Source organism: Marmota flaviventris, chromosome 9, assembly GCF_047511675.1.
Source record: "Marmota flaviventris isolate mMarFla1 chromosome 9, mMarFla1.hap1, whole genome shotgun sequence".
NCBI classification, from domain to species: domain Eukaryota; kingdom Metazoa; phylum Chordata; class Mammalia; order Rodentia; family Sciuridae; genus Marmota; species Marmota flaviventris.
In genome coordinates this window covers 794626-808533 of record NC_092506.1, presented here as the reverse complement: position 1 = coordinate 808533, position 13908 = coordinate 794626, and the positions used below count along the sequence as shown (strand labels likewise).

At 50.5% G+C, this 13908-nt stretch overlaps 1 protein-coding gene across 13 annotated transcripts in view; it reads right to left on the bottom strand.

Annotated features, from left to right (window-relative positions):
- Ap2a2 (adaptor related protein complex 2 subunit alpha 2) overlaps window positions 1-13908 on the bottom strand; it is a 70905-nt gene that overhangs the window by 32161 nt on the left and 24836 nt on the right. For 12 of the 13 annotated variants that reach the window (XR_003585229.2, XR_003585230.2, XR_003585233.2 and 9 more), the window contains exons 2-4: window positions 12809-12877; window positions 2111-2253; window positions 1608-1801 (exon numbers count right to left, since the gene is read on the bottom strand). Coding sequence is in view for 8 of the 13 variants with exons in the window: in XM_071615906.1 (XP_071472007.1) it covers window positions 1608-1801; window positions 2111-2253; window positions 12809-12877 (406 nt within the window). In the remaining 5 variants the exon portion in view is untranslated. The remainder of the gene's footprint in view (window positions 1-1607; window positions 1802-2110; window positions 2254-12808; window positions 12878-13908) is intronic. The other variant, XM_071615905.1, reaches the window with a different exon arrangement.

The following is a 13908-nucleotide window of genomic DNA, read 5'->3' as shown; positions in this document are numbered from 1 at the left end:
GCACTGGAACACCTGGGCCCAGAGCACTTCTAAACTGCTCCACAATGCTGAGTATCACCAGAGTCCCAGGACAATGATACCACCAGCCTCCAACCCTGCCCTCTCCTGCATCCCTATTTCTGGTGACAGGACTACACTCCATGAAGTTGCCTTCCGCACCTAGGAGCCTCCTGTCTCCAGGGACTGGAGGTCAGCAGTGTCCTCTGACCATGGCATCGACGCCAGAGCACTACTTTCAGAGCCACCTACTGCCCAGGGGACTCCATGGCTGGCCTGTTGCTGTAGTGAGCTTTGAAAGAGGCGGCAACTGTCCATAGCATGTCCTCACAGGAGGCCCAGCTGCGGGGAGATGCCAGCCCACCTGTCAGCTATAAGAGAGCTCTTGCTTGGTCTTCCTCCTCACCCTCACTTACATGCAGCATGTGGGTGACCTCAGGGAGCACTTTGCAGGGATGACCCAGCTTACATTCAATCCACCTAGATGCTCACTGAGCACTCCCTGTGGGCCAGTCCTGTGCACAGTGATGGAGGAAAGCGGCAGCCACAGCTGACAGAGAGCCCCGCCACCACTGCTCAGGACAGGTCAGGCAACCCAGAGATGTCCTGTGCACAGGGCTTTGCAGTGACTGAGCAGGGAGGAGGGCCTGGGGTCCTCGCTGGCCTCTTCTCAGACCTTCCTCGCTAGCTCTGATATCTGGTCTGTGCTCTGCTCAACACCCACTCAGACCCTATCCATCTCCTTCCATCTTGGAGGTCCCGCTTCTGGCTGAACTCCCATTGCAAACGCAGCCAGAAGGTACTACCACCTTCCTCCAAGCCTTGAAACCCTGTTCAATCACTGACAGTCTCCGCCTCTTTCAGATCCTGCTTGAAGGTGCAGCTAGGCACACGACCCTGTGAGTGTGGTCCAGCTATCCAATGCCAAGGAGCACCAGAACAAGCACGTGGTGGTTTCAAGGCCTAGGCTGTCTGAACCTCTTCGAGAGCCAGCTACTCAGCCCACTCAGCTGCTCTCCCAATTAACGGGGAGGGGGCAAGATGACTCAGAATCCCCAGGATTCTACAGCATGGCCTCTTCTCCTAATGTTTCTGGGAAAGGCAAGAAGCAGAGCTGGCACAACAGGACACCTCTGTGCCTCCCCATCCTGGTGCCATGCCAGGCTGGAGCCCCTTCTGGCCTGGCTGCTGCTGCCTGGGCCGCACTTCCTTTGGCAACGTGTTGTCTAAATCTCGGTGGCCTCAGGGAGGTGCAATCTGACGGGACTTCACCCAAACTCTGAACCAGCAGCTTTTTTTTAAGAACTAGTGACTGAAGCCAGGGGCACTCTGTCAATGAGCCACATTCCCAGCCCTTTTCATTCTATTTTTATTTTAAGTTGCTGAGGCTGGCCTGAATGTGCAATCCTCCCCGCCTCAGCCTCTTGAGCCATTGGGATGACGGGCATGTGCCACCATGCTCAGCTGAATCAGCACATCTTGACTTAACCTCAGAGTATGCCACATGCCCATAACACAGCTGGGAGGCCAGACCACCTGTGTAAGTGGCATCGCGCACCCAAGGGTTCAACATGGACAGAAATGGCAGCCCAGAGCCCCCAGATACGCACCCTGCCACGAGGATCTTGGGGATTTCCCCGGCAAAGGCCTCAGCCATCTCACGGCTGCCCACGTTAGCGATGCAGTGCAGAGCCAGGCCCATGAACGTTGGGTTACGGCTGGCCAGGTCATTCTTGATGGCGTTGTTTATCAAGCGGATCAGCTCACTGTTGGAGTTCACCAACACGGAGATGAAAAGGTAGCCCTGTGTTCCAGGAAGGGCAAAGTCATTCAGGTAAATGTACTTCCCAGCAAATGCACCAGCCCAGACTGCAGGGCACATCCCTGGGGCACAGAGGTGAGGTCATAAGGAGAACAGCAGGAGAAGCCACCTCACCAGAAGAACCCCACCCCAGGAAAAAGGCCCGCCCTTGCATTCCCCCTGCCCAGGAGCATCCATGTGGGGTGGAAAGGGCGGGGTCCCAGGGTGTTCACTAAGCGTCCACCCAGAGCACAGAGCGGGACAGGAGAGTGAGGCCAGTGGGCATAAGACCCACCCTGCCTCCACACTCACAATCTGCTTTTCGGTGTATCTATTTGAACTCAACAGGTTCACAGCCTCCATGTGTCCAAAGTCAATGTCGTGACCAAGGAGAAAGATGAAGAGCAATTTGCAGACATATTTTTTTTTACTGTAGCCATCAAGAGCCTTGTCACCTAGAGAAAGGGTGAGAAGAGGGTCAATTCTAGTGAGTGAGGCTGGGAGAACTGGCCAGTAGAGCAACAGGGGTAGTGAGTAGACCTTCACAGGGACAGGGCAGTGGGGCCTGGGCCAGCAGCCACAGCCCACATGCTGAGCATCCCCTTTAACAAAGGAATGCCTGGCAGCAGAAGCTCCATCCTCCCAGGACAACCCCGCAGGCTGTACAGCAGTCTGGACCTCCCCTGTCCTGCCACAACCCACCACAGCTCCCGCAGTACTGGAATTCACACATCCTGCCACAAGCTACAAGTCAAGTTTAAAATGTGTTTATTAATTTAGATAGATAAACATCCTCTAAATTATCTTCTACTTCACAAGTTTTAGAACAAATCACGTAGCCATGAGAGCCACATGCACACAGCATTATGGAACCACCACAAGACCATGGCAAGGTGGGTCCAGAGCCACCACCAGTAGACATACCTCTGCCCTCCCTTCCACCTCCAGCCCCACCAGGCAACACTGGCAAGGTGGGTCTTCTCACTGGGTAGGGTCAGCACATGGGGCTTAAGGGAGGGCCCTGGGAGGATGGCTGAAAAATAAAGTCCCCTACAAGGGTTGACAGTGCACCGACCAGCTAGAAACCACAGGTGGCATGCCTGGGGACCTTCCTGTTCTTCAGCAACAAGTCAGCAGCTCATGTAAAAGACCAAAAACATAAACAAGACCAGCGCAGACTCCATCTCCACCCTGTTCCCTGGCACAAGCCCACGGCACCTCCCCTGGGAGAATCCAGCAGTGCATCTCCTGCTCGCTCCAGAACCTGCTGCCTCTGGAAGCCTCCTCTGACCACAGCCCAAAGCTCTGCTTGCGCTCCTCCTGCTGCTCAGGTGAAGCACTCTGACAAGAGCATGGGGCAGGGAAGCAGCTGCTTCTGTGGAGACAGCGAAGGGGCTCCAGCCCTGGACCAGCAAGTCCTCTTGGATTCTACTCCTCCCAGACCCAGAAGTATCATGCTTCCTATGAGGAACACAGCTGGAAGGGCCATTGTGGGTGGGTCAGCAGGCAGGCTGAGGACTCGGGTTAGGCCTCTCAGCCAGACCAGAACCTTGCCATGACTCTCTCCACAGGTCCACAGCACCCAGCTTTCCTCTGCAGCCCCATGTGACTGGCTAGGGCAGGGGGCACCCATACCTGTGCAGGCCCCCAAAAGCTTGCGCTTATCTTACTAAACAAGCAACTTCTCCAGTCTCAGGGGATTAAGCCTCCCCTATGCTCCTTGTCCTGCCTTGGGGACACACAGGCCCTTACATCTCAGCTACTCTCCCCAGAGTTCAGTGTCCTCTCTCAGATGAGACCCAAGCTGTTACCAACTTCAAACCGTTAGATTCAGTACTGAGCTGGGCTTGTTCCACCCCCCCCTCCAGTAATTTCAAAATGCTAAGGAAACTTTCACTTCCTGGACTGTAAAATGGGAAGGATGTAGCACTGCCCACCTATGTGGCTTGCTGTTAAGATCAAAGGACAGGGTAGGTAGAAAACCTCCTTCTGAGCAAGGACTGGGACTCTAGGACAAAGGGGATGACTGCCTGGTAGGCCTGGCCACAGGTGAGGCCTTCACTGCTCTTTGACCCCTCCAGGCCCAGTATGCTCTTGGGGTGCTATGGAAACAAACAGGGTGCTGCACACAGAACTCAGCAGTGCTGGGGACGAGTGACCAGGACTGGTGTGGAAGGTCTCCTGGGAGGGACCAAAACCATGCTATAGGCACCACAATAGTACCCGCCCCGTCCTCTGCAGCCCCAACCGGCACCACCTCAGGAGTAGCTGGGCTATCAGCCAGGTCACTGCCAGGGCCCTCACATCTAAAGAGACCCTGGCACTGGGGGTGGCTCCACAGGCCTGTGCTGAATAAATAAGGAAAGAGTAATCAGACCACTGCAGCTGGAATACAGGCTGCCGAGGTGAAAACAAAAGACATCCCAGTCGTCCCAGTTACGGATTCATGAAATTTAATTATAAATGGACAACCTTCATCCCATTCCCGTTATCTTAGGAATACAAAGTGTTCTCCCACAGAACACTGCACCAGGGCAGGGTGTGGTTCAGTGGCAGGGTGCTTGCCCAGCACATGTGAGGCACTGGGCTTGATCCTCAGCACCACACAAAAATAAGTAAATAAAATATTGTGTCCATCTACAACCAAAACAATTTCTTAGATCGACTGACCCTAAATTAAATGTAAGCCTTGGGTTCAATCCCTAGCACTACCAAAAAAACAAAAAACACTATGCCAAGTACTGTATTAATTACCTTGAATTAGCTGTTCCACCATGTATACACACATCTAAACACCAAGCTGAAGGGGAGAGAGGAGGCGGGAGTGGGCAGGTGGGGGCAGGAAAGATGGTGGAATGAGGTAGACATCATTACCTCAAGTACACGTATGAAGACACAAATGGTGTTAACTCTATTTTGTGTACAACCAGAGATATGAAAAATTATCTATATGTGTACTATGAATCCTAATGCATTCTGCTGTCATATGTAACAAATTAGAATAAATAGAAAAAAATTAAAAAGAAGTATTGAGACATCATGGTAGGTCACTGGGGACCCTGCTCTTAAAGTAGTTTCTTGTGGAACTATGATTAATTGCTCATAAAAAGATTGCTATGAATGGGGGAAAAAAACACCATCTGCACACTATAAATATGTAGAATTTCTGCTTATCAATTAAAATTCCCAACTGAAAAAAAATAATAAAATATTTTTTCATATTAACTCACCAAGTCTTCAGTTATAGTTACACAATGAAACTCAAACATAACTGCACCTGCTTGTTTTGATGTATTTTCTAATATAAAATGCTTACACTTCCTGGCCTGGGCAGGCACCTAAGTGAGGGCCAAGGTGTGACCAGCACTCCTTGTGCAGCCCAGCAGGTCCCCACCTGACCACGAGACCTTGGCACCAAGCCGGCTTATGCTCTTGGCCCCGCAGCCCACAGACCCTGAGGTGCAGACTAGGCTGGGGAAGGGGCTCCAGTGCACCAAGGCTCCCCAGGTCTCAGATGGGAACCTCCCAAGTGGGCAACAACAGGCACGACATTAACTAACCCACACCCTGCCTGGAGCTAGGGCTTAGAACTCCACATGGAATGAACCTCTCAGTGACTTCTCAGACACAATTCTGAAGCCCCAGAAGGAAACTGGATTGATCAAAATGGCCACTATTGAGTTGAGGCTGCATGCAGCTCAGTGGTAGAATGCTTGCCTAGCATGTGTGAGGCACTGGGTTCAATTCTCAGCATCACATATAAGATTCATCAACAACTTAAAAAAAAAAAAATGTCCACTGTTGCACCAGTGGACAAGGCAGCCTATGGAATGGGCGATGTTTCAAACCAAATATCCAGCTAGAGGTAAAACTCAGAATATGCAGCATCAGTGGCAAAATCAGAAACAGGAAAAGGCCTCAGAAAAGCATTTCTGCAATGAAGGCAGACAAAGCCCACAGCACACAGAACAACACTCCTCACCCCTAGCTACCAGGAAATACACATCAACGCCATGACAACTGCCTTGCTGGGAAGGAAGGGAAAACAGAAACAGCAAGCTTGTCAAGAAGGAGAAACAGCCCCTCAGGTGGTGCTGGCAGGAATGCAAGACAGGTGGCCACTGTGGAAAACAGCACAGGGATCTTTAAAACACCAGACGCACACAGCAGGCTGGGCGTGGTCCAGTGGGGTGCACCTGCCCAGCATATACAAGGTCCTGGTTCCATCCCAACACCACAAAGCAGGGCACACCTGTCATCCCAGTGACTCCAGAGGCTGGGGCAGGAGGACCCCAAATTCAAGGCCAGCCAGGGCAACTTAGCAGGACCCTAACTCAAAATATCAAAAACTTTTCAAAAGGGCTGTTGATACAGCTCAGTGGTAAAGCAGCCCTGGTTCAATCCCCAGTACCACAAAAAATAAAAATAAAAGAATCAATGAATGAGGGCTGGGGATGTGGCTCAAGTGGTAGCGCGCTCGCCTGGCATGCGTGCGGCCCGGGTTCGATCCTCAGCACCACATACAAAGATGTTGTGTCCGCCGAAAACTAAAAAATAAATATTAGAATTCTCTCTTTCTCTCTCTCTCTTAAAAAAAAAAAAAAAAAAGAATCAATGAATGAAAATAGAACCCTGATCACATGGTCAGGTAACTCTGCTTCAGACCATGCTGTGGTCTGAATCTGGAACATCCCCCAGGCTCCTGTCTGCTCCCACCGGGCACAGTGGTAATGTTGGTGGGGCCTGGCTGGCTAAGGCAGGCCAGCCCACAGGTTCAGGTCTCTGAAGGATGTGCCTTCTCCCGGGCCCTTCCTCCTGCCCTCTGGGCCCCGGCAGACATGGGGTGAGCAGCCTCCTCTGTTGCACACTCCTGCCTTGACATTCTGCCTCACCTGAGGTCAAGCAATGGGGCCAGCTCACCCTGGACTGAAACCTTGGAGACCGCGAGGCACAACAGATCTCCTGCCCTTCAAGCTGTCTTTCTCAGGCACCCTGAAGCAGCAATTGTGTTTCAGTCAGCTTTTTGACTGCTGTGATTCAAGGACCCAACCAGCACAACTGCAGAGAAAAGGTTTATTCAGGGGCTCACAGTTTTAAAGGTCTTAGTCCATAGAAGGCTGGCTCCATTTCTCAAGGCTCGAGGTGAGGCTGAATATCATGGTAAGGGAGTGTGGCAGAAGGAACCAGCTCCCATCATAGTAATCATTAAACAGACACAGTCCATACGCCAGATACCAATATATCCCCAAAGCCCCATCCCAATCCCACCTCCTCCAGCCTCACCCACATCAGCTCCACTCAGTTAATCCCTGTCAGGGAATTAATTCACTGACTGGGTTAAGACTCTCACAACCCAATTGTTTCTCCTCTGAATCTTCTTGCACTGTCTCACACGTGAGCTTCTGGAAGACACCTCACACCCAAACTATAACAAATAGAAAGCCACCATAGGGCACAGGCCCCAAAGAACTAAAAGCAGGGTCCCAGACCCTCACTCAGCCATGTGCACAGCAGCATCACTCCTACCAAGAGGTAGAAGCCTGACCGCCTGCCCCGCCCCCATCTGCAGGAGAGTGGGTGGGCATGGGGTGGTGTGTGCTGTGCACTCAGTGAAGCACCATCCAGCCTAAAAGGGGAAGCCCTGCCTACACTAAGGCATGGAGTAACTTCAAGGCAGGATATTAAATGAAAGAGCTGGAAATGCAAGGACAAATACTGTGTGGTCCACTCATGAAGTCCCCAGGCATCAAAATCCTAGAGGCAGGGGCTGGGATATAGCTCAGTTGGTAGAGTTCTTGCCTTGCATGCACAAGGCCCCGGGTTCAATACCCAGCACCACAAAAAAAAAAAAAAATTAAAATATAATAAAATCCTAGAGGCAGGAAGATGACGGGTGCCAGGGCTCGGCAAGATGGAAAGGCCTAGAGACAGGCTGGTGAATGCCACACAGAAGAGCAGCCGGCCAGAGGGGATCAAGGCTTTCTTCTACCTGCAGTGCAAGGGGTGGAACCTAGGGCCTCCGGCATGCGAGGCAAGCACCCAACACCTGTGCCATCCTCAGCCCCTAAATGGTAAATTTTAAATTATGTGAATGGTATCACAATTTTTAAAAATTTTAAGTACAGTAATAAAGTATCATTAGACAACCTGTCATCTTTAATAGAATGGAAAATCAAATTATGAGTCTTTTAAGCAAAAAATAATAATGAAGTACTTTTACCATAAAAAGTCGATTATGAAATTAACGTGACAATGTCACCCACCTGTGGCCCATCCCAGCACAGGCTGTCCTGGGTTTGCTTCTGTTTTGGGGTTGGGGGTCTATGTTGCCCAGGCTGGTGTCTGATTGCTAGACTCAAGGGATCTTTCTGCCTCAGCCTCCCAAGGGCTGAGTCTACTGGCAGGTACCACGGCACACGTGGCTTTCTGGATAGCAAACCTCAAGATTACAGATTTAGTTCTCTACTGACCAGGGGACTACTCAAGTGTTATCCTCCTTTAGTCTGTGTGTTATTATGAGAAACAGAAAGTCCAGTAGTTCATTTTCAGAACAAGGTATTTAGCCTTTAGTTTAAAATTGAGATATAAGAAAGGCGGCTGGAGGGGAGAGCAGAGTGGAAAGTTATAAGCAGGTAATACCAGAGTGTAAAAACTCACAGCCCCAGTCAGGCATGGTGGCACACACCTGTAATCCCAGCAGCTTGAGAGGCTAGGCAGGAGGATCTCAAGTCCAAGGCCAGCCTCAGCAATTTAGTGAGGCCCTAAGCACCTTGGCAATACCCTGTATCAAAAAAATAAAAAGGGCTGGGAATGTGGCTCAGTGGTTAAGAATTCACAGTCCCTTGAAAGACAGGAGGTGAGACAGAAGGGGCCTAACCTGACCAACAGAGATAAACTGTGTATGTGCCAAAAGGCACTCAACCCAGGGGACTTTCCCACCACAAGTAAACAAAGGGAGGTAAGGACAACCTAGGGTTTATTTCTTTGAATAGCACAATAGGAGACACTAAAACCTAGGCCTGTGCACCCCAGAGAACCAAGCCAATGAGGAGCCAGGGGAGGGACCTTGCTCCTGGGGGATGATGCTGGCTGTGCTGCTGTATGGGCCTGCTCCGCAGACACCTGCTCTCCCAAGACTGCCCCGAGCTCACCTCTGAACAGTTGTACCTCGGCCCATCCTTTGGGTTTGGACAAGGTGTGTTTCTCATGCCACCAGGTGTCATACAGCCACGTGTATGTCAAGCTCTTCCACAGAACATCACCACACAGGGACCACTATTCACCCAAGCATCCTCAGCTTCCTTTTTCATGCTCATGACCCTGAACGACTTCCCTTCGCACAGGCCTTCTGCTGGGAAATTCTGTTTGTCTTGAAAAGTCTTCATGAGCTTCACCCTCAGCAAGTCACCTTAGCAGGGGTGGCCTCTGGAACTGGCTACCACCTCCTTGGCACCTGGGGATGGTCACTGATATCTCCTGCCTGATCTTTACTGCTGGAGGCCAGCTGCCAGGCACGGGTGCTGCTCCTGTGGGGACAGCCCTGCACCCCTTCCAAGGCCCTATCTTGGCTCTCCCCTCAGCACACTCATGGTCCAGTTGCATGTGTCCTTTTATTTATGCTGTTTGTTTTGTGAACTCTTACCAGTTCTCAGCCCTGCGCTTCCCACAGGCTCTGCTAGCCAACTGCTGGCCCTCTCTCCATCTGCCCAGACAGCCTTCTGATCTACTCCCACAGCACCAGCTCTCTCTTCAGCTGCGTCAGTCGCCAGTTCTGTCCACTGAGTCCTTCATTTTGGTTACAGCGAGTTTCAATTCTAGAATATTCATCAGGTCTTATTTCAAGATTTGCTGCCACTTTTCACTTGCTGAGTTTCCCATGTGCCTTGTACTTCCTAAGACAGTGACAAGCCTTGATTGAACACCCTCTGGCTGCATTCCCATGCAGTGCAGCGCAGGCGCCTGCTCACAGCATTTCTCACGGAGCACCACGTCTCTGACCCCACCCCACGGGGTGTTCTCATGGCAATGTGCCTTCCTGCAGAGAGGACTGCTACTCCTCGCCTTGACCTAGGTTCAAGGTGTGAGACCAAGAGGAGCTCAAGCCATGAGGCATCCAGAGTGGGCCTGGGAAAGACCAGACTTGGCCAAAAGCAACTGCAGCTTGAGGTGGGCGGGGCTTTAGGCCCCCTAGACCAGGTCGGACACCTTCACCAGATCATTCTCTGCATGAGAAGCTGTCGAGCCCACTGAAGTCCACCGCCTCCCTGGCCTGCACTGCAGGCAGCGGCAGCAACTCCCGCCTGGTGGCCTCCAAAGCATCTGTCTCCCAGGGCAAGATCAACCTGAAGGTAAATGCTACTCCAGGTGAGCGGTCACCAGAGCTGGTTCTGTGTGGTGGCAGTTTCTCTGGGGTCAGTGAACTTTGGGGCACAGCTGCTATCCCCCCTTGTGAGGGTCCCTGACTTCTATTTAATACCTTAGGATTTCTTGAAATACAGAGTCTGCTTTTCCAAACTGTTTCCAGTAGCAGACTGGCCTCAGTCTTCTGCAGTGTCCAGAACTGGGGCCCCAACCACTTGTGCCACAAGCACGGAAATGTGGCTATCCACATGGGGCTTCACAAAGTTGCTGGGGAAAAGTGTGAAACACCTTCATAATTTCTCTCATTACATGGTGCAATGGTATTTCAAGTGTCCTGGGTTATCAAACAACCCACACTAGGCTCAGATATGTGCCCATACAAAGTGGAGACGGCTATGCAGTCAGGGCCTGGGCTAAATAAAACATGGTTTGTTTGTTTGTTTGTTTTTAATTTGGAAAAACAGCATGATTGTTTTACTAATTCACTGCATGACTTCTATTTTTCCTACTTTTTTTTTTTTTGCTGTTTATATTCTAATTTATTTTCAATAAATCACATTCTTTTTTTTTTTTAAGAGAGAAGGAGAGAGATAGAGGGAGAGAGAGAGAATTTTTTAATATTTATTTATTTTTTTTTAGTTCTCGGCGGACACAACATCTTCGTTTGTATGTGGTGCTGAGGATCGAACCCGGGCCGCACGCATGCCAGGCGAGCGCGCTACCGCTTGAGCCACATCCCCAGCCCCTAAATCACATTCTTCAGGCTAATTTCATCTGCTTCTTTTGATTTTCTTCAATGAGACCACTAGAAAACTCAGACCTATAAGATGACCAGCACTGAGAGTCCCTCAGGCAGTGCAGATAAAGTCAGTAGGCCACCCTGACAGGAAGGGACACAGCAGGCTACACAGATCTTTTGTGAAAACTGATGCCCCTGTCCAGGGCAGATGCATGCTCAGAGATGCCAACTGGCCAGTACATAAGAGTTTTGTCCCTCCCAGCCAGGACGGCTTAGCTTGACACAGCCGTGAAGTCCCCTGGGTCCCAGAGCACTTACACAGTGAGTGAGCTGAATAGATGGTCCTCGGTCTCAAGGAGCTAACTGTCGACAAATGGGACTGTAACTCCAAAATCTCTTATAGATTCTCACCTACACCACCCAGATAGCCCTGAACCCTCAGAACAACACAGCGGTCACCATGTGCTTGGTGCTTGCCTGTGAAACAACCCACACTAGGCTCAGACATGTGCCCATACAAAGTGGAGATGGCTGTGTGGTCAGGGTCTGGAGTTTCTGCCCTGGCTCTGGCACCTATGAGCCACACACCTGGCCACCCTCAAGCCTGGCTTCCTACCCTGGTGTTCCTCTCCAGTAAATCCCTGGCAGTGCAACCCCACTGCAGGTCTGCATCCTGAGAACCCAACATGGACAACTAGCTTCTCCGTTCCACAACCTAGGAAAGAGATGTGAAAGGGAGATAGCACCCTGGAGGCAGCATGTGAGCAGAAGCAAGGGTGGCCAGGGTGGTCACATGACCTTCCCTCGCAGGACAAGGAGACAAGAGTTACAGACCCTCAAAGGTATACATGAATAAGTCATGCTCATCCAACTTCAGAAGTTTCACAGGCCTTCTAGAGAATCCTGGGCCTGGTTTTAAAATGTGAAAACCTAATACCTTCCCATAGCTCAACAGCAAATATACCAATTCTAATGACTGCAACATCACACGTCTCCATCAACTGCCCATACAGGAGACCCATTCCCGAGGCCCCCACAAAGCACCTGTCCTAAGGCATCCCAGGAGTCCTGCAGCCCCTGCAGCTCTCACAGTCCAGCCCCAGTCCCTCCACTCATTGCTTCTGGGCAACTGCAGCCACTTTTGCGGCTAACATGTGTGCTCAGAGACATGAGCCAGGTCTGAAACCTGTGAAAATCAACCAAAAAGCTACAGCTTCGGGGATTAGCTGGGCTTTCGCAAATGCCCTATGGACTGAAAGCCAAATTTATGCTGTGCAATTCTCAGGCACTAGACGCCTGGCTGACAGGTAGCCACCTGAGAGGGTTGGCGCCACCCTGCCGGCACCAAGATGCAGCAGGAACACTTCAACTCAGGATGTGCCAAGCATCCCTTACATCTCCACACACAGAGCCCTCGACTCAGGGCGCAGCTGACACGGCCCAGCACGGTGCAAGCAGCACACATGGGATTCTAGGTCAGTGTCATTCCAAGGAGAGAAAAGACCCGCACCAGGAAGGCCCAGGCCACCAAACGATTCGACACATGCTGTTCCCACTAGAAAGTGGACACACTTGACCTCACAGCATTGTCTTCTTCTGGCTGACTGCAACAGTCACTGTACTGACCCAGAATCAACGTTGGCTTAGAGTGGGAAATAAAAGACATTAAAAGATTGAGTTCGATTGGGCGTCATGGCACGTGTCTGTAACCTATGCTACTCAGGAGGCTGAGGCAGGAGGAAAAATTTAAAAAAAAAAAAAAAGGGCTAGTGATGTATGATGTAGTTCAGTAATTAAAGCACCCTTGATTCAATCCTCAATGTTTGGAAAAAAAAAAAAAAAAAGATTAGGTCCTTACTATGTAAACGTCTACAAGGGAGTATATGTCCTGGAAAAGGTTCAACACTTACCTTTAAATTTTGATCTAATATTTGCCAGCTCCTTGTTTATCCTCTTTATTTCTGCTTCTTTACTTTTGCCTATAAAAAAGAACACAAAGGCATCCTTTAACTGACTTCTAAGAAACAGCATTCCGTGTAAGAACCTCACTGAGAATCAAAGGCACTGGGGCTGCCAGCAGGAACAGGTCCTGGAGCTGCCAGAAGCCAGGAAGATATCACGGGAAGAAGCTGGCTGCCTCCCACCGCAGGCCAGCGGCAGAGCCCTGGCCCCCACTCCCTGGCAGGGCCAGCCAGGGCCAGCCAGGGCCAGGCAGGGGCAGGGGCAGCAGGACCAAAGCTCATTGGCTGCGGGGAAGCAGGGCCTCACCAGATGGGCAGCACAGCAGTGTTTTCATCCTGTGTTGTGTCCAGTTACAGGATTGAAGGCACTCGGAACAACCGCTGAACATTTCCCACAATCAGTTCAGTTTCTGATTTTTTTGGTACTAGAGAATGACCCTAGGGGTGCTCTACAACTGAGCTACATCTCCAGCCTTTTTTTTTTTTTTTTAATATTTTTAGTTATAGACGGATGCAATATCTTTATTTTGTTTATTCATTTTTATGTGGTGCTGAGGATTGAACCCAGTGCCTCACATGTGTGAAGCAAGCACTCTGCCACTGAGCCACAACCCCAGCCCCTCCAGCCTTTTTTATTTTGAGACAGGGTCTCGCTAAGTTGCCCAGGCTGGTCTCAAATTTGGGATCCCCCTGCTTCAGCCTCCCAGTGATTGGGATTACAGGCATGCATCACTGCACCCAGCCACATTTAGTTATTTATCAGCTAATTAACAGTTCACTCCTGAAACTGATTTCTACAGACAGAAGTTACAAAGGTATAGTTTAACTACCATAGGTTTCCAATTGTCCAACTTAGGAATGAAACTCATCAAAAAACAAAACCTGATAAGTCCACTTTCATAATATCCAATGGAATTCAGGAGCTGCCCATCATACAAAAGAGACAGGAACAGTAACCATGGGACAAGTAAGCTTTTGCTACATGCTACATCAGCTGCTAAAGTGGCCATCCTTCCACACACATCCATGTGCAGGGCTGTGCAGCACAG